At 50.9% G+C, this 18,125-nt stretch overlaps 6 protein-coding genes across 6 annotated transcripts; 1 reads left to right on the plus strand and 5 right to left on the minus strand.

Annotated features, from left to right (window-relative positions):
• Positions 1 to 5: 5 nt before the first annotated feature.
• VC83_01863 (uncharacterized protein) lies at positions 6 to 1,148 on the minus strand. Its single transcript, XM_024465535.1, has 2 exons — positions 833 to 1,148; positions 6 to 774 (listed from the first exon to the last, which is right to left on the minus strand). The coding sequence occupies exons 1-2, from the start codon at positions 1,046 to 1,048 to the stop codon at positions 121 to 123; spliced, it is 870 nt and encodes a 289-aa protein (XP_024326958.1). The 5' UTR covers positions 1,049 to 1,148; the 3' UTR covers positions 6 to 120.
• Positions 1,149 to 1,443: 295 nt separating this feature from the next.
• Positions 1,444 to 2,650, plus strand: VC83_01864 (uncharacterized protein; the record flags this gene model as incomplete). Its single annotated transcript, XM_024465536.1, has 2 exons — positions 1,444 to 1,755; positions 1,852 to 2,650. The coding sequence occupies exons 1-2, from the start codon at positions 1,592 to 1,594 to the stop codon at positions 2,648 to 2,650; spliced, it is 963 nt and encodes a 320-aa protein (XP_024326959.1). The 5' UTR covers positions 1,444 to 1,591.
• Positions 2,651 to 2,911: 261 nt separating this feature from the next.
• On the minus strand, positions 2,912 to 3,788 carry VC83_01865 (uncharacterized protein; the record flags this gene model as incomplete). The annotated part of the gene is made up of 3 exons (XM_024465537.1): positions 3,482 to 3,788; positions 3,073 to 3,417; positions 2,912 to 3,000 (listed from the first exon to the last, which is right to left on the minus strand). Exons 1-3 carry the CDS (start codon positions 3,558 to 3,560, stop codon positions 2,912 to 2,914), a joined length of 513 nt encoding a protein of 170 aa, XP_024326960.1. The 5' UTR covers positions 3,561 to 3,788.
• Positions 3,789 to 7,618: 3,830 nt separating this feature from the next.
• PGI1 (glucose-6-phosphate isomerase) lies at positions 7,619 to 9,757 on the minus strand (the record flags this gene model as incomplete). Its single annotated transcript, XM_024465538.1, has 2 exons — positions 7,619 to 9,216; positions 9,267 to 9,757. 2 exons carry the CDS (start codon positions 9,755 to 9,757, stop codon positions 8,049 to 8,051), a joined length of 1,659 nt encoding a protein of 552 aa, XP_024326961.1. The 3' UTR covers positions 7,619 to 8,048.
• A 573-nt stretch (positions 9,758 to 10,330) lies between these two features.
• VC83_01867 (uncharacterized protein) lies at positions 10,331 to 13,404 on the minus strand. Its single transcript, XM_024465539.1, has 4 exons — positions 12,967 to 13,404; positions 12,637 to 12,783; positions 11,016 to 12,583; positions 10,331 to 10,965 (listed from the first exon to the last, which is right to left on the minus strand). Exons 1-4 carry the CDS (start codon positions 12,986 to 12,988, stop codon positions 10,759 to 10,761), a joined length of 1,944 nt encoding a protein of 647 aa, XP_024326962.1. The 5' UTR covers positions 12,989 to 13,404; the 3' UTR covers positions 10,331 to 10,758.
• VC83_01868 (uncharacterized protein) lies at positions 13,399 to 18,087 on the minus strand. Its single transcript, XM_024465540.1, has 3 exons — positions 17,622 to 18,087; positions 14,341 to 17,558; positions 13,399 to 14,290 (listed from the first exon to the last, which is right to left on the minus strand). The coding sequence occupies exons 1-3, from the start codon at positions 17,917 to 17,919 to the stop codon at positions 13,652 to 13,654; spliced, it is 4,155 nt and encodes a 1,384-aa protein (XP_024326963.1). The 5' UTR covers positions 17,920 to 18,087; the 3' UTR covers positions 13,399 to 13,651.
• Positions 18,088 to 18,125: the final 38 nt, after the last annotated feature.

An 18,125-nucleotide genomic window follows, 5' to 3' on the forward strand; every position in this document is an offset into this window, starting at 1 on the left:
CAAGGATTCATTATCTGATAATCGCAGTTTCAGTGAACAATAGTTCTCATTTATAAGCACAGTTGCTATGGACGATCACAACTCGTGCAAGCCGCATCTCGCGACTACGAGCATTGCCGGCTATTCAAAGTCTCCTCCCAAACCTCCTACCAGAACCATGTCGTCCACCGTCAGGAAGTCTTCCTCGCTGGATATGCTCCGATTCCCCTGTGGTTCATCCGTGGATTTTTCGTTCGATTCGGACTTGTTGCTGTCCTTGAGTTCCTCCATGAGCTCGATCTTGAGTTCAGCTTTGAGTTCCGACTTCAGATCGTCCATGGGCTCGGTTTTCATTTCATTCTTGCTGCTGAGCTGATAAGCGACAGTCATTCTGAACTCATTCTTGATCTCTTCCTTAACGGCCTTCTTGAAGTCTGCCTTGATCTCTGAGATGAGATCGGACACCATCTCAGACTTCAGTTTCTTGAGGTCTCCCCCGAATTCTGCCTTGATGTCATCCTCGAGGTCTCTCTTGAGAACGGGCTTTAGCTCTTTCTTGATTGCTGCTTTGAGTTCTCTGGTGATTTCGAATTCGAGGAGTTCGCTGAGCTTCGCTATCAGTCTGTCGTGGAGACTCTGAGCTTCCTTCACCTTGGCGTTAACACTCTCGAGCTTCTCCGTTGGTGTTTCTTCGATGGTGGTGACAATGGGTGCAGGCTCTTTGCCTTTAGCTTTTGCTGCACAGCAAACCAATGGCGCCGTTGCTGCTTCAACAACTGGTGAGGCGGAGCTGGCCTACAGTATCTTGATCAGCAATAGCTCTAAGGATGCTCAGTGTTGCATGTGTACTTACCACATTGAAGGTCTGCATGTTCTTTACCTGGGCCGAGCTTTCTGGATTTGTTTTCATGGCCACAGGCTTTGCTTTCGAGTCCATGGTCTTCGGCAGTGTGTTGCCTATGATACGCGTGGTATTGTGCTTTGGTGAATCTTGGCGGTGGTGAAGTAGAGCTATGCCAGTCTTCAACTTCTCGCCACAAGAGCAACGTTTAGTGGATTTTGAGGACATTTTGAAGTGGATTAAGTGCTCTTTTCTTCTTGGTTCTGCTGGATTGTTTGTTTGAAAGTTGGGAGGAGAAGATGGGTTTATAGGTGAGACGATGAAGTGAAGTGCGAGTTGGGCTTAGAGGGTGAGTGCATTATGCGCAGCAAGGCTACAGTACAACCAACCAACCAACAAAGAGGGGCCCGTTTTCAGGCCAACCCATAATTAAGAGAATAACAGGAATGGGAATGGAATTACGTAGAGTAACAAAAGAAATTACTTACCGCAGTTCCAAGGCATCACAATGGCCGAACTCTCTAGACTGTTCGTGTTTACCATTACTTTCTCAGCCTCGCCCCTCAGCCTCGTATCCCAGCCTCGCAGGCACCATATTGTGTTTCGTGGCCTCATTCGGCATAGTTCACCGATAAATACTGGGGCAGACCAGAATGCACCTCACGACGCAACAGAGGCTGAGGATCTAGTATCTCGGTGGCAGGAGGCTATAAACCAACTCTCTCTCTCTCCACAATTCTCCTCCCAGGTCGCAGACACCTAACTCACATCATGTTTGCGCAACGGCGATGGCCATGCAGCTCCTTTCTGCTGGCGGTCGTGCTCGCCCTCTCCTCGATTCTTGGCTTCGCCGCTGCTGCGATTGAGGACTCCGACATAAGGCCCCAGTATCACTACGGCGCCAGGATCCCAATTACATGTCTAGATCGCTCAATGTACGTCCCACTCTTCCGTCCCTTGCTGCCTGCGCAATGACATTCACATGTCCCACCACCCCTTCCATCCCGAACCATCACTAACCCCCCCCCCAGCGAGACAGGAGAACACATCCAAGAAGGCGACAAGCTCAAATACGTCCCCTTCGCCACATGCGAAGAGACCGGTCTCCCCCTCGAACTCCAATACGGCGTCGAGGCCGACATAAACTGCACCATCGCCTCCGTCTCCGACCCCCTTTTTCACCTCCTCGAATTCTACATCCACAACGACGCACCCCTCTCGTGCCGTCTCCCCGCCCGCCCCCCCGCGATAGTTTCCATAGCCGGCACACAGCCGCCGGAGCAGGAATACGTGCCCCTCGTGTTCGCGCTGGCGGGGACGCTGCAAAGGTCCCACCTCCACATTAGCACACACCTTAACATCCTCCTCCACTCGGTCCCGAAGCACCACCTCCACAAGCACGATTCGGGGGTCATCGATTCCGGCGCCGCGTACTCGACGAGCCCACTAGCCGCGAGCTCCAAGGACCCACACCTCTCCTTCCCCTACTTCACGAACAGCAACCACAAGCTCATCATCGGGGATCCGCTCCCCCTCAGCTTCTCGGTTCGCTGGTTCCCTACGCCAGCGCTACCGAAGACGAATGGACGATTTGAGTGGAATGGGATGGGGGGACATGTGTATGCGAGCACGGTGTTTTATATCCTCGTTGCCTTTGGTGCCGGGGTGCTGGTGTGCACGGTTTACTTCTGGGGGATTGTGTTGCCGAAGAGGCTTCAGGCGAGGGTGCGGGGGATGGGGGGGGCGACGCCATTGGGGGGGGAGTATGGGATTAATAGTGGGGGGTTGGGGAATGGATGGGGGATGGGGGGAGGGAAGAGGACTGATTGATTAGGTTTTTGAAAGAGGGGAGGAAGGAGGATACGATTTATGATATGATATGTAGTCCTTGGAATGCTGATGCGCGCCCGTTGGCGCCGGGGAGGCCTTTCGGTATTTATCCTATATTAATGCATACCATGAAATGAACTCTGGTGTTGTCTCCTTATATCTCACTCGTGCCACTTTCAAACTACTGATCTTCCAGCAAGCACGGCATCTCCCATCCATCCCCAGTAATCCCAACCCCCTTAGCCACCTCAAAAGCAACCTTTAGTTCCCCTTCTTCCCCGCCCTCAAACCCCTCAACTCTTTCAAATCCCCACTCAACCTCCCCCACATATCCACCGCCATATACGTAGCTACCACCAATTAGCCTCCATCCCACAACCCCTCTTGCAACCGCTGCAAAAGAAAGAAAATAATCAACTCACCAATCAACAAATACGGCCCATACAAACTCGCCAAATGCCACTTCGCCTCCACCGCCACGCCCTCCCACTGGCTAAAATCATACATACACGTCGCCGTCGTGATGACCGTCTGGAGCGCATACGCAAACAGGACGAGAGATAACTTCTCGCTCTCGCCCACGAGGGCGGAGATGGCCCAGAAGGAGACGGGGAGGTGGACGACGGCTTCCATGTAGCGGAAGAACTCAAAAAACGGGATCTCGATGGCGAAAAACCGGTCCTGGTACACTTCCGCCTGGTACGCGAGCAGTTTGGTGCTCAGCGCGGGGCGGAGGGAGGAGGGGTAGAGGGGGGAGAGGTCGACCACTGGGTTTATTAGCTTGTCTGTCGGGGGGGGGGAGGGGTGGGGGGAAGGGGGTATGGGACGGACGGAAAAGGACGACGATGTGGATTAAAAAGTATACAAGATACGCCATGTCGCTCTTTCGTTGGAGGATGGGAGTCGCCATTTTTTGGGAGTTTGACTGGTGTGATATGCCTTGGGTTGGGGGGTGGTTTGTGGTTTGTGGTGGTGGATGCGCTGGCTGAGTGAGGGAGGGTCTCACAGCCTTGGTGGTGTTTATAAATTGTATTGATGGCGCTGGGGAGGCTAAGCCTGTTTTGGACGCAGGGGGGGGAGAGGTTATATGGATTATGGGAGTAGCAAATGTTTGATTTTTGGTATTTGTTGGCAGTGTTGCCCGAGTACTACTCAGAATACTACTCGGAGATCTTCGAGTAGAGTACTATTTTTTGGGCTCGAGTATAAAAATGAAAACATGATTGATAGCTATATAGACTATGGAAATACAGTAACTATGCATCCTCATCTTCCTCTGAATCCTCACCTGCTGATACCACGCCCCAATTCCTCATCTTGGATACTTTCCATAACCTTTGCTGCTTGGATGTCTAATGCCTTGCCTGAATATTTATAATAACAGTCTTGCCATTGTTGTCATACTGACATTCGTTGCACTCAGTTTGCTATCAAACTCAAGAGCAAACTTGGAAATCTCCTCCTCAAACCTACAAGTCACTATACATATTTTGGCTTATCACACCAACAACAAGAGCAATACTACTCAACGATTGCTACAACCATCTATGATTCATTACACGTCATCGCTCCTTAGTTACTGGGCCGATATTACCACATAGCATATCTCTACAACCCTCTATGATTCATTACATGACATCACTCATACTACCACATGACATATCTCTACCAACTAGAGGCCTAGGAGCATGAACGATAGCTCTAAAAGCTCCTACGAACCTCTATGATTCATTACATGTCATCGCTCTTTAGTTACCCACAAGATTGGTTAAGTTATGACATAATTTGTCTATGACATAATTTGTCTATAGGGGTACTCTGACCTTGGACCTCCTTTTACTTCCTATAGGCTACGAACCTAAGAGATGGTTCTATGGGATTCTCTTACGTCGACTACAGTTACCAAGCCTGGTAAGTCATGGAAACTCTTGGAAAATGAGAGAACTACACTCCTTTAGCATAAATAGGATTGCCCTTTCCTTAAGAAAGGGCAAGCAGACAATACAGTAAATCGACTATCACATACTTCCACGTCTTTTCCAAGCTTCCAAGCATTCATCTTGTTACTCCTTGTTTCTGAAAAGTCAGTGAGGTGTTAACCTCTGACTTACCCCTGAGTTCCCAGACTCAACATTTGTTGCAACTTGTCTGAACCACTTCACTACATCACACACCTGATTGCTGCGTTGTGGAATAGTCTAAGCTACGACCCTTTGGCTCTGTTTTCTAAGACAGTGTGTTGTCTTAGTAAATTCATCCCTTCCTTGGGTGGCTAGATTCTCACATCTGGTGCACCCACCATTACAATTGTGCTTTCGCCAGCCTTTTTCACGTTTCTTGAATGCTTTTTGGCCAAATAATATCAAATACGTTAAAGTTATAACGTGGGTCACATATTGTAGCTATAGTTGAATGACTCCGCTGTTGATTTGTTGCAAGTGTATAATACTCATTAAGCTTTTTTAATGCTGCTAAACAAGCGTCGTATATTGTGCTATTCTCTGTATATCCAGCTTTAAAGACTTCAAGCTTTTGCGTCATTCTCATATACTGTATAACAGCATAATTTAAAGTAGGATAAGAAGAGCCTTGTAGCTTCTCTGTTGGGCGTATAAAGATATAGAAAAAATCTAATAACCCCTTCATCGTTTGCCAATCTTTTGCTGTTAAAGCTATATCTTTCATACTTAAATCAAGCTGTTGAGATGCACAGAGAGCTGTTATTGGACCTTGTAATCTTAACGCTAAATGAAGCATATAATATGTTGGGCTCCATCGTACTGGCATATCGAGGCTAAGCTGCTTAAACTCAATATTTGCAGCTTCACATTGCTTTTTTAAGGCATCCTTCCATTGTCGTTGGTTGCAAAACACATATATATGACGCCGAAGTTTGCTAAGAACAGCTACTGACTCATTTTCTGGTAGTGATGGAACTCGGGCAGCTCCATACTCAAGGCAGTATGCGTTTGGCTCATCTGCTGGTACTGCCTTTAACAATGTTAAAGCAGCTTGAACAGCAAGGTTTATAATGTGCCCAATACATCTGACATCGCCTTCTTTTGTTGTATATGCCCATGGTTGCTGTAATGTAGTTTCGTTCTTGCATGCTAAGTTCTCATATTCTGAGAGCATGGTAGTGTTTGCAGAAGCGTTATCACGAGTGATAGTAAAAACTGCAGGAGTAATACCATAGTCGTCTGTAACAGCTATTAACTGCCCTGCAAGATATTCACCAGAATGGATTGGCTCTTGTAGCTCAATAATGTAATGGTGGGTGCACCAGATGTGAGAATCTAGCCACCCAAGGAAGGGATGATTTTACTAAGACAACACACTGTCTTAGGAAAAAGAGCCAAAGGGTTGTAGCTTAGACTATTCCACAACGCAGCAATCAGCTGTATGATATAGTGGAGTGGTTTAGACAAGTTGTAACAAATGTTGAGTCTGAGAACTCAGGGATAAGTCAGAGGTTAGCACCTCACTGACTTTTCAGAAACAAGGAGTAACAATATCAATGCTTGGAAGCTTGGAAAAGACGTGGAAGTATGTGATAGTCGATTTACTGTTTTGTCTGCTTGCCCTTTCTTCAGGAAAGGGCAATCCTATTTATGCTAAAGGAGTGTAGTTCTCTTATTTTCCAAGACTTTCCATGACTAACCAGGCTTGGTAGCTGTAGTCGACGTAAGAGAATCCCATAGAACCATCTCCTAGGTTCCTAGCCTATAGGAAGTGAAAGGAGGTCCAAGGTCAGAGTACCCCTATAGACAAATTATGTCATAACTTAACCAATCTTGTGGGTAACTAAGGAGCGATGACGTGTAATGAATCATAGACAGTTGTAGAAGCTTTTGGAGCTATCGTTCATGTTCCTAGGCAGTTGATAGAGATATGTCATGTGTAGTATTAGCTCAGTAACTAAGGAGTGATGTCATGTAATGAATCATAGAGGGTTGTAGAGATATGCCATGTGGTCATATCGGCCCAGTAACTAAGGAGCAATGACGTGTAATGAATCATAGAAGGTTGTAGCAATCGTTGAGTAGTATTGCTCTTGTTGTTGGTGTGACAAGCCAAAATATGTATAGTGACTTGTAGGTTTGAGGAGGAGATTTCTAAGTTTGCTCTTGAGTTTGATAGCAAACTGAGTGCAACGAATGTAAGTATGACAAATAACATCTAAGACTGTACATCGTAACTGCCACTTATCAGAGATCCAATGTGCTGTTACTGCAGCGTATTCAGAATAGTTGCGTGCAGATCAAGTATCAGTTGTTAAAGATATCCGTCCACCATGTGCAGTATGCTGCTGTAATTCAAGTTGTAACCTTGCTTTATGAATGCAAAATATCCGTTGCAAGTCTCTTGCAATTGTCGTCCGTCCAATTACAAGTGTTGTGGGATTTAAATGGCTAACAAGCTGCCGGAAGGATAGACTCTCAGATGTACGCAATGGTAAGTTATTAGACACAATAAATGAGAGTAGAAGCTCTCTAAATTTTGACGAATTTGGTGCATGGCTAGGTACTTTGCGAGGCTGGAAGAATGTAGCTGTAGTTGAAGAAGAAGGCTGTGTATCTCCGTCTTGATGATGCTTTTTCTTATATTGTGCATGTATTGCTGGATGTTGTGTCTTTAAATGCTTCCAAAGATTTCTCGTTGTCTGCATCTTTGTAGGTTGTGATGGTGTATATGTGCAATGTGGCTGCAAGCACTTAAATGATATTCTTAAAGGCGCATTATCAAGAATAGTACGAGAGTATAGACCCTTTGCAAAGAGGATTGAGTCAGAATCTGGTAACAGTTGGTCTTGAGGCCGTACAGGCATGCGTACAAGTGGTAGGGGCAAGAGTGGATCTTGAGAGGCATTCTCATATTTGCTCGGGTCGTCTAGGGGCGGCGGTGATAGCGAAGACTCGCTCATCTTGACGATGGTAAGTATCACAGTAATAGTCAAGTCATTGAAAGCTTCACTTTGCCTATGCTATAATTCTGTCTACGTCCTTACCCCGATCTCTTGGCTGTCTTGGCAACTACTCGAGTAGTACTCGAGTAGTTCAGATTTCTTTGAGTCGAGTACTACTCGCAACGAGTAGTACTCGGGCAACACTGTTTGTTGGTAATGGTGGGTAATTGTAATATATATCGATGGTCCACTGCGGGACGGGGATTTTCTGAGACCCAACGACCAGTGGATACCACCCATCTCCAAAGATAAATACAAGCTCTACTTTTCATTGATGTCCTAAAGCCACGCAAGACAATCTAGCCTAATAGCAACAAAAAACATAGCTCACAAAACCAGTTGAGTAACATTTCATTGAAATCCACCCTCCCATAAATCTTTACTCAGCAATCCAGAGCCAGTCAATATTCAATCTCCCCCCCCCCCCCCGACTTAGATCTTCGACCCCTTCGCCGCCTTCGCCTTAAACGCAGCAATTAACCCCGCAGTAGAACTATCATGCTTCCCCTCCTTATCCTCCTCCAACTCACTCAGGATCGTCTTCGCCAGTGACTTCCCCAGCTCAACACCCCACTGATCAAACGAGTTGATGTTCCACACCGCGCCCTCCGTGAACGTGACATGCTCGTAGTAAACAATCAGCGCACCGAGCGTCGCAGGGGTGATCTTCTGTGCCATAATCGACGTCGTAGGTCTGTTCCCCAGGAACGTCTTGTGCGGGATCAACCCATCATCCGTGCCCTCGGCCTTGAGCTGCTCGGCGGTCTTGCCGACCATGAGCGCCTCAGCCTGGGCGAAGAAGTTGGAGGCAAGCATGAGCTGGTGCTTGTTGTTCTCGACTGGGTTGTGGGACTCAGCAGCGATGATGAAGTCGGTTGGGATGAGCTTTGTGCCCTGGTGGAGGAGCTGGTAGAAGGAGTGCTGTGCGTTAGTGGCGGGTTCGCCGAAGAGGACGGGGCCGGTGGTGTAGGACACCATTTTGCCGTCGCGGTCGACGGATTTGCCGTTGGATTCCATGGACAGCTGTTGCAGGTAGGCGGGGAAGCGGTGCAGGTACTGGTCGAAGGGGGAGACGAGGTGGGTTTGCGCGCCGTAGAAGTCGCTGTAATAGACGCTGAGGAGACCGCCGAGCATGGGGATGTTCTTCTCGATGGGGGCTTCGCGGAAGTGCTTGTCCATGGCCTGGGCGCCGGCGAGGAAGGCGTGGAAGTTGTCGAAGCCGATGTAGAGGGCGACGCTGAGGCCGATAGCGCTCCAGACGCTGTAGCGGCCGCCGACCCAGCTCTCGAAGCCGAACATGTTCTTGGCGTCGATGCCAAACTTGGTGACCTCCTCCTCATTGGTGGAGAGAGCGACGAAGTGCTTTGCGATGGCGTCTTGGTTTCCGCCCTTGGCCAGGAACCAGTTCTTCGCGGTGTTGGCGTTTGTGGTAGTCTCAGCAGTGGTGAAGGTCTTGGAGGCGACGAGGAAAAGGGTCGTCTCTGGGTCCGAATCCCTCAGAGCCTCGGCGATGTGGGTTCCATCAATGTTGGAAACAAAGTGGAGCTTCATGTCGCGATCACCATAGAACTTCAGCGCCTCAGTAACCATGACAGGGCCACTACACCGAGTCAGCATCCAGTGACCAATCCACGCACGGAGATGACTTACAGATCAGAACCGCCAATGCCGATGTTAACAATGGTGGTCAGCTTCTTGCCAGTAAAACCCTTCCACTCGCCGCTGCGAACCTGCTCGCTGAACTCCTTCATGTGGTCCAAGACCTTGCTCACCTCAGGCGCTACATTCACGCCATCGACCTCCATGACATCATTAGCGACATTGCGGAGCGCAGCGTGGTACACCGCACGACCCTCAGTGAAGTTGATCTTCTCGCCGTTGAACATCTCATCACGGAGCTTCTCGACGCCGGCAGCCTTGGCGACCTCGACGAGCAGCTTGAGGGTCTCGTCGGTGAGGAAGTTCTTGGAGAAGTCGAAGAGGATCTGCGACTTGTCTGCGGCGTTGTCGAAGGCGAAGGAGAACTTGTCGAAGCGCTTGGGGTCGCTCTCGAACTCCTTCTTCAGGACGAAGGACTTTCCGACGCTGGAGTGGTGCTCCTCGAGCGCCTTCCAGGCGGGGGAGTCGGCTGCTTTGACCATTTTGGCGGTGGTGGGTGTGGATTGGGTTGGCGGGAAAATTCGTGGGGATAGGTTAGAGGGTGATGAACACACGGGAGATTGTGTATATGTGTGTAATTGAGGTGTGTATATGTGTAATTGAGGTGTGTTGATGGTGATTTCTCTGATGAGGATGGCAGGTATCTGAGGACGCAACCAACGGTTAGAAGCCCCACAAAGCCCAACGGATACAGACTCAACTCACCAAGATTGTCCAATTCACACTCAGCTTACTCGATGGTGTATATATCTCTGATCGTCTCACAGTTACAATATCAAATCGTGATCTGAAGAAGTTTTTGCACGGGGAGTATCTGGATTAAAAAGATTCAAGGGAGGAGGGCGAGGTTCGGAGAAGCTATGGACGAGAGTACCCGCTCACCTAACATGACGTTGGGACCGTCTCACCCCCACCATTAGCGCCGTTTTACGGAAATGGCGCAAGTTAGTAAGACTAACTTGATAAATTAATAAATTAATAAATTAGGAGATAGATATGGCAATCAACAGTCCGTAACGTAAGTTACGTTACGGACTGCTGATTTGCATATATTCCACATATATTCCACATATATTCCACCATAGAGCGAGTATAATTCAGTTATCACTGCACAAAATCCCATCTCTATTCATGTATGTGTGCTAGAGTAACCTCCCCCCACCACCTGTCTCCTCTCTTCCGCCGACCACATCATCAAAGATTCAAAACAAAGCACGCACGCAGGCAAGCAAAGTATTCTCCAGCAGATGCCATAAAAACGCCTCATAATAAATCAATGCCCTCTCTCCATCAGCAATCAATATGCCTGATGTCTCATAACAAGAGCTCGGGTCAGACCAGACCTCGCTCTCAGACAGATAAAGACCTCCCCCAATAATGTAATCATCAGTCTCGTTCATATGTGCATCCAAGACTGTGCACATGTGTGCCGTCTAGGCATGCAAGAGACACTGCTGGCGCAAGGAAATTCGTTTTCCCCATGCTACCTGTTGTCCTGCACGCTTCCCACAAATGATGGGTCCCTCAGACTGCCTCCAGCATCGCCAAGACCGGCCACGGGACGGTTGTAGGACCATCCGTGGAAGAGATCTTGTGTGGTGGATGACAGGAGAGGGCCTTCAACAAATGAATCCGCCGGTGCCTCGCGCGTGAACTCCTTGTCGAAATTCTCCGTATCGAGGGCGTCGACCTGTTGAAGTGTTAGAGTAGATATAAATAAAAGAAAAAATAATTACTTACCACATTGGGCTTGAAGGTCGGCTCGTACTTCCTCTGGAGAAGCTTGCGCCAGTCGATGCTGTGGAAGAAAACGTGCGCCTTGATCTCGGACGCGCCGTTCGCTCCCAGACGCTCTTCTGGCTTACGGTTGAGCAGCTTCGTGAGGAGATCCTTCGCCGCTGGAGGTACGATGTCCGATCCTGGGAAGTGGAGGGGCTCGGACAGAATCTTGCGGTACATCTCGTTTGTGTTCTCATCGTAGAAGGGGGGCAGACCAGTCAACATCTCGTAGAGGAGAACACCCAGAGTCCACCAATCGACACTCTTGGTGTAGCCCTGACCCAACAGAAGTTCGGGCGCCAGGTACTCTGGAGTGCCGCAGAATGTGTTGGTCCTGTCCTCATCCTTCATATCGAGCTTACACAGACCGAAATCGCAAAGGGCGATGTGTCCGGAATAATCGAGGAGAATGTTCTCGGGCTTCAAATCACGGTAAATGACGTTGAAGCCATGGAGACACTCTAACGCACACAGAAGTTCCGCCGTGTAGAATCTGGAACGGTTGATATCGAAACGTTGCTCCTTCTGGAGATGGTGGAAGAGCTCTCCACCGTTGACAAAGGCCAGAACAAGGTATAACTTCTCTGGCGACTGGAATGAAAACTTTAACGGCACAATGAAGGGGTTGTTGATTTGCGACAAAACAGAACGCTCGGCCAGGGTATGAGCAACTTCAGAACGCGAGATGATGTGAGCTTTGCGGATCGTCTTGAGGGCGTAAATGCGATGGGTGTCCTTCTTCTTAACCATCATGACCTTGCCGAAACTTCCCTTGCCCACCACCTTGAGGAGATCGAAATCATCAATCTTCAGCGCCCTCTGTCTGTTCTCAACGTACTCAACCCCAAGCTTAATCCTTCCCGTACCGTATTGAACCTCAAGCCACTCAGTTCCACTCTGTCCCATCGACTTCTCCCGGGTCGCAAACTCCGCAGCCGCCTTCTCGCGGTCCTTCTTGCTGGCCTTCGGGTCCTGCACGAACTTCTGCTTCTCCTCGAATCTCGGGTTGATGCGCGTGACACCAAGGAAAATATCCTGGCTTCGTCCAGATCCAGGGGTCGCATTTGGATTCCGCAAGTAGAGGTGCACGGCCAGCTCGGTCACACGGGAAACATCAAACTTGTACTGGGTATTGTCACCAGCCCATAAGGGGTTCTCTGGCGATCCAGACACGGAGTTGACAAAGACCTGTACTTTGTCGAAATCGAAAAGGGCGTAGGGGAGGTATTTAGAGGAGTATCGACCGTGGTTCGTCGGGACTGAGGAGAAGCCTCCACCGCCGGAGGTTGAGGGGCGTACGCTGCCGCTGGCGAACGAGCCGGCAACATTTTGTTGTGAAGAGGTTGGGCGCATGGAGCCGGCAATGCCGAAACCATTGCCAGCTGACATGGAATTTTGAGAGTGTTGACTTTGGAAAATATGCCTGTATTGCTCCGGTAAGGAGAACCCAGTTCCTTCGTGGAGGGTCACGATAAGGAGTCCCGGTCGCGGCTCAGTTGGGGGCTGCTGAACCATGGCTTCGGAGACAGCTATGTCAAAGTCAGTAAGAGCATTCCATTGGTGTGTCGTATTGGAGACCAACCGATGCCATTATCGGCGGAAAAACTCGTCGAGGGTGAGATCGGTACCCCCGGCTTCTCCTCCTTGGAGACATCGGTGCCAATTGAGGGGGTAGAGGGTGTGCGGGAGAAGGTATTTGCGAGGGGCCCCAAATGGGTCTCTTTCAGTTCTATGAACCCAAGATATTAGCACAGTATAAACAGATCGCCACTCAACGACAAACCACTCCCCAGCGCCGTCGATGCATCACCGTTCTCTTGTGGCTTTTAGTCCCGCACACAAGCAGATGCCAGCAGATCGGCAAACGGATGGGAGGCGACGAAAGAGAGGGAGATTCGGGATGGACACGCACTCTTTGTGATTTTCCACGACATTGTGTCGGAGGAGGAGGAGGAGGAGGAGGAGGAGGATTTGTGCGGGAAGATCAAGGAGGGGTGAGGGGGCTGTCCTGTCGCCGTTCTGGGCACGCGTTGATGTCGTAGGTTGTGCTGGAACGGTGAGATAGCAGCCCGTCGTCACTAGTGAGGGAGTTGGTGGGTTGGTTGGTACTTGACTGTGCCCCGCCAAGGTATTCGGCAACTGCGGCGCAGATGTGCGATGGACAGAGCGCAGCAGAGGGAGGAATATATATCTTGAGCCTCAAATTAAATCACGACTCGAAGATTGGTTTGGATATAGGTTTTGGAGGTTGAAGAAGAATGAATCTAGGTTGGAAAGTACGAAGTGAGCCACAAGTACGAGGCCCTTCGTGGCTTAGACGTCCACACACAGCTTATGTAATGCACTGATCTTTACGTATGAATTTAAGTGAATTCAAGTGAATTCAAGTAATATACACATCCTAATCTCCTTATTGAAATTCTTGCAACTATGTGCTGAGATTATATGCTCGCCCAGTAATGCGCTCCCCGGGGTGGTTGCTCAATTCATCATCCGTCTGTCTCCCTCCAAACAAAAACGCCCATAAAACACCCAAACACGGTGCCATAGTACCATATTCTCCGTTCCCAAAGATCCAAATACAAATCACGCAACGTCTACCTCCGCAGCGCCCGCTCGATCTTCACCCGCAGCTCCTGCGCCTCGTAGACCTTCTCACCCTCGAGCCCATTCTGCGTCAGCATGTTGAGGAAGGTGCTGATCCCCGCAGCGTAGTCGACGCTGCCAAACACCTCCCGGTTGTGGCGGATGCAGTCCTGGTACCACTTCTCGATGACGTACAGCGCGTCGTTGGCGATGAAGCGTCTGTTGCGGCCGTGGAAGGGTGCTTCGTCGTTGTGGATCATGCCCTCGAGGATCGGGATGATGCGCTCGAAAGCGGTGCCGATCTCGATGAAGAGGTCCATCACCCAGGTTGGTGGCCCGACGCCGCGCTGCTGCTCGTAGGCGTAGCGTTCTAGCTTGGGGATTAGTAGTTCGGGAGGGAATGTCGATTCGCTGCGGTTCAGGCGGTAGGCTAGGTCGCGCACGGCGTTGATGATTGCTTCATAGGGCTTTGCTGGTAGGGGCTCGTTCGGGCCGGCGGCTGCTGCCTTCTCAAGGATCTGGCCGTGGGTGGAGTCCAGGAAGTTGGTCCAGGTCACGTCGACATCCGATGGGTTGGTGTGGCCAGCAGCCTGGAAAATCTCGAGGCAGATGTCATAGAAGTTGGCCTTGTCGGCATATTCGTTGAACAGCTATAGATATTTAGTAAAACTGCTTTCATCAGGATTCTTACTTGACATACCTCTGAAAGTGAACGAACTGGGCCATCAAGCTCCCGGACGATCTCTTCACGTCTCGATTGGTCCAATCTGGGGTGATTCCTCAAGCGCTGGAGGATCTCATCCTGGATATTCGCAATCTCCAAGAGCTCCGTAACCTCGCGCAGAAGCACCTGCTGCGCCGACCGAGCAATACCAATACTCGTGGTGGAGCCGTTTGCCTTGGCACGGCTGAGATACTCGATCCGCGTCTTGAGGTCCAGCGGGAACTCGCTCTTGGAAAGGCCCACTTGCACACTTGCCGCGTCGTGGTATCGCTTCCCGCTGGCGTAGAAGCGCCACAGGAGGTCCGCCCGGTCAATGCTGGTAAGGGATTGCTTTTGCAGGTACGATATGACGAATGGCGAATCGATCGCGAGTAGGCGGTCGGTCCAGCCTTGGGTCAGGTACCAGTCGTACAGATCGTAATGGAAAACCTCATCCGTCGACTCGTTGACGATGGCGTATGCCTCCTGTCTCTTCATGGCGACAACTGTGTACATGCCATCTGCATTAAACTCTGGCTGTTGCCCAGAGACCCTGTCCAAGTCCTCTAGAACAAGATGGATGAGATCGTAAGAGCGCTTCCGGCTTTCGAGAAACTTCTCGCGGCTATCACCAGCCGGCCTGTTGTCGTTGACCCAGGACAACGCCATGTTCCCTCTATCTCCTTGATACGCAACCGTGAGACACAGCTGAACTGCTCCAGCGTAGAACTGTAGATTCACGTATTGCTCAACAATTGACTGGAGGTTTTCGAATGTTAGGCTTTCAGCCACTCTCTCGAACAGTCGTAAACTTCCATTGAGCATGCTTCGCCCAACCTCGGTACCACTGCCCAGCTCCGACGCCTTCTTGAGTTGCTCTTGAGCCTTGAAGATGAGAACATCATCCGCGCTACAGAAGCTCTTGCACTTCCTCCTCAAAGCGTCGGCAACACTCTCCACATTCGAGCCATTCGCAATGCTTCTGTTCACAATCGCTTTAACGAGCACCTTGCCTAGATTCTTCCCGTCATCAGAGGTGAACAGCGACTCGTATGTGAGATCGCGCAGTTGCTGGCGAGTGGTGTCATCCAACGACGCCCAGAGCTCATCCATGCGCTCTTCAAACAACACCATCACAAACGAGATGCCTTCGATTATATTGCTCGCAAGCGCCCAGAGCGAACGAAGAGCTTGGTGCTCCCCTTGAAGGGTGATCTCCTCCATCTGTGTAGCAGCTCGCTGCGGGCCTTCGGGGCCAGCCAACCCCTGGATGAAGGTGCTGTTCTTCTCAAGGAAGGCGTTTAGGCGCGTCATATCGTCTTGGATGCTCGTCAACTTGGCGCCAGAGACGGTTGATTGCAGCGACATGGTTCCATTGGCACCAGCGCCAGCGTTGACGGTCGCTTCCCTTACGACGGGAACCCTCCATATTGATCTCACCAGACGAGAAATATACATCGCCAGGCCATCATGGCGTGCCGAGGGGCGCACGAAGTTGATAGCCGGCTCGTTGGCATCGGAAACAGCGTCCGCATTCAAGGATGCAGAGCCACCATAATCGATGAAGGCCTTGCGAGCCGCTTCAAGCGTCGACGGGTCCGATACCTTCGCCGTTCTTTCTCCCGAGGATCCCTCGGAGCCTTGACCGCAAGCAACAGCCAGTGCCGCGGCTGTGACTTCGCTTCTCCCGTAATGCCTAATGAACTGCGCCATCTGCTTTTCCAGGCCCTGCTCGGCATCGCCCTGCCTGATTGCGGCAGCGAAAACGTCCACAAGCCGCCTTCGCCTGATGATGTAAATACCGGTGTTGGTAAGGACGGCCATCTCTGTCGAGGGCTCATCAAACTGAACAGCAAGTTCGTTCCCGTATCCAATGGGGGTAGACGCAGCTGCGAAGGTGTTGCTAACAAGCCCAATAGCTTCCGCGCGGCTATCGAGCTTCAGCCAGAGGCCTTGCTCGTAGAACTTTGAGCTCTGGCCTGAGATGTCGCGGGACTCGGCGGCAATGCGTCCAGTATCGGGTGCAGAGAGGAAGAGGACGTCTGTGTTGGGGTTGGTATCCTTTGCAACGAAGCACAAGAAAAAGCCTGGTGGGTATCGTAGCCCCCTGCGGGCATACTGAAGAGCGCGTGATTGGGTGTTTATAGGCTGCTCAACAGGTTGGTAGCCAGATGATTGTGCTGGCGATCGTGGCTGGGGATCTTGTTGATCCGGTGGCGGGAATTTGATGTGCTGGACCTGCATGCTCGTAGGTGCCTCAACCTTGCCAGCCAGGTATCCGTATCCTCTGGTAGCAGAGAGGTACAGACGGCAGCCTGTAGAAGTCACCGCCAGAAGATGGAGTTTCGCGGCTTCCGTGGCGGAGATGGGGCTTATTGAGACGATTTTGAGATTGTTGTCCAACAAGGGGGATTGCGAAATCATGTGGCTGATATCGCGGAGACATTCGTGACGCTTCTTCTCGACGACTTGCTTGAGCGAAGCTGGCGTATCCATGTGGAAGATTCGTATCGATGACTCTGACGAGAGCGTATAAAGAAGGTTCCTGCTGTCGTCCACTGTCATGTCCACCACATACTCTTTGGAGCTCGTCCCCCAGATAATCTTTGTCGGGACAAGAGACGTATATCCCGGGCTGGTGTGGTTAACCTTGCCGCATCGGCTCGCGAACCACTTCTCCTCTTGCTGGTATGTGAGCTCGTAAACCTCGTTATCTCCTCCGCCGCTGAAGAATATCCGTCCGCTCGCAGCCGAGCCCTCAATCACCCGGACATCAATGCCCTTGATCGAAAGCGACATGCCAGTATTGAAGAGGGTCACGACTTTCGGGCCAGTCGCCGGATTCGCAGTCGCTCCAACACCCAAAAGTATAATCTCAGACGTCGTAGCCACCAGCAAAAGGTGGGTGATGGTATCAAGGAACACGCCGCGTCGCGGCACCACCAGCTTGACCGCCGTAATGCTATTCGACTGCTCCTCGAAGCCATTGAGCTCGGGGTTCGTCTGTGTGTAGTCCCAAATATACAAAGCGTTGTCAATCGTAATCCACGCGTGGTTCAGCTCCGAAAACAACCCCATCATCGTCGACACCTGCGCATGGTTGTACTGCTCAAAAATGCGATCCGGGATATCGTACATCTTCGTCTTCTGGTAAGGCGCCCACGCCGAGTCGTGCCCTAATACGGACGGAATCTCATAGTCGGACGAGATGCCCTCTGTGTGCCAGATTAGCCTGCCGTCTCCCGTGTTTATTAGCAGAAACAGCCCGCATCACTTACGCTTGACATAGCTATCGAGTTCAGGGAAGTTCGCATCCTTGCGTAACACCTCATTGATCGTCCTCCCCGCGCGCTGCACCGGCTTCAACGCCTGCGACTGGCTTTGAGCCTGCGGGAGCACAGCAACCGTAGACTGCGATCCTTGGGCAGTCGGCGCGCCCACGGCAGCGGGATTGGAGCTCGGGGCTCGGAAGAGCTGTCGAACGGGGTTGGGCCCTGGGTATCGTGAAGCCGCTGGGGTCTGCACGAAGGCGCCAGGAAGGGGGCGCTGAGGCGTCTGGAGGGAGGGAAAAGACATGGTGGGCTCGGTGCCGCCAGCCTCCCGAGAAAGTCGCGGCGCGCTCAGGTGGATGGGCTTAGTGGTTATGGCGATTGCATCGAGGGGGGGGTGAGCTTGTTCTGGGGGGGTTCGGCCCAGTGAGGTTGTGGATTATGTCGTCGATGTCGAGTTGGGTCGAGGTCGCGGCAACATTTATTTCTTTGAGAGCTTGGGGCCCAGTCGCG

Source organism: Pseudogymnoascus destructans, assembly GCF_001641265.1.
Source record: "Pseudogymnoascus destructans isolate 20631-21 unplaced genomic scaffold scaffold_4, whole genome shotgun sequence".
NCBI lineage: Eukaryota > Fungi > Ascomycota > Leotiomycetes > Thelebolales > Thelebolaceae > Pseudogymnoascus > Pseudogymnoascus destructans.

Bases quoted from the DNA above. Each gene is read 5' to 3' on its own strand.
- VC83_01868 (XM_024465540.1), bottom strand. From the start codon at position 17,919: ATGTCTTTTCCCTCCCTCCAGACGCCTCAGCGCCCCCTTCCTGGCGCC. The intron at 17,559-17,621 runs GTAAGTGATGCG...TCTGGCACACAG, and splicing joins ACTCGATAGCTATGTCAAGC to AGGGCATCTCGTCCGACTAT. The intron at 14,291-14,340 runs GTATGTCAAGTA...AAATATCTATAG, and splicing joins CAGTTCGTTCACTTTCAGAG to CTGTTCAACGAATATGCCGA.
- VC83_01867 (XM_024465539.1), bottom strand. From the start codon at position 12,988: ATGTCGTGGAAAATCACAAAGA. The intron at 12,584-12,636 runs GTTGGTCTCCAA...ACTTTGACATAG, and splicing joins TTCCGCCGATAATGGCATCG to CTGTCTCCGAAGCCATGGTT. The intron at 10,966-11,015 runs GTAAGTAATTAT...ACACTTCAACAG, and splicing joins CGACCTTCAAGCCCAATGTG to GTCGACGCCCTCGATACGGA.
- VC83_01863 (XM_024465535.1), bottom strand. From the start codon at position 1,048: ATGTCCTCAAAATCCACTAAACGTTGCTCTTGTGGCGAGAAGTTGAAG. The intron at 775-832 runs GTAAGTACACAT...AAGATACTGTAG, and splicing joins ACATGCAGACCTTCAATGTG to GCCAGCTCCGCCTCACCAGT.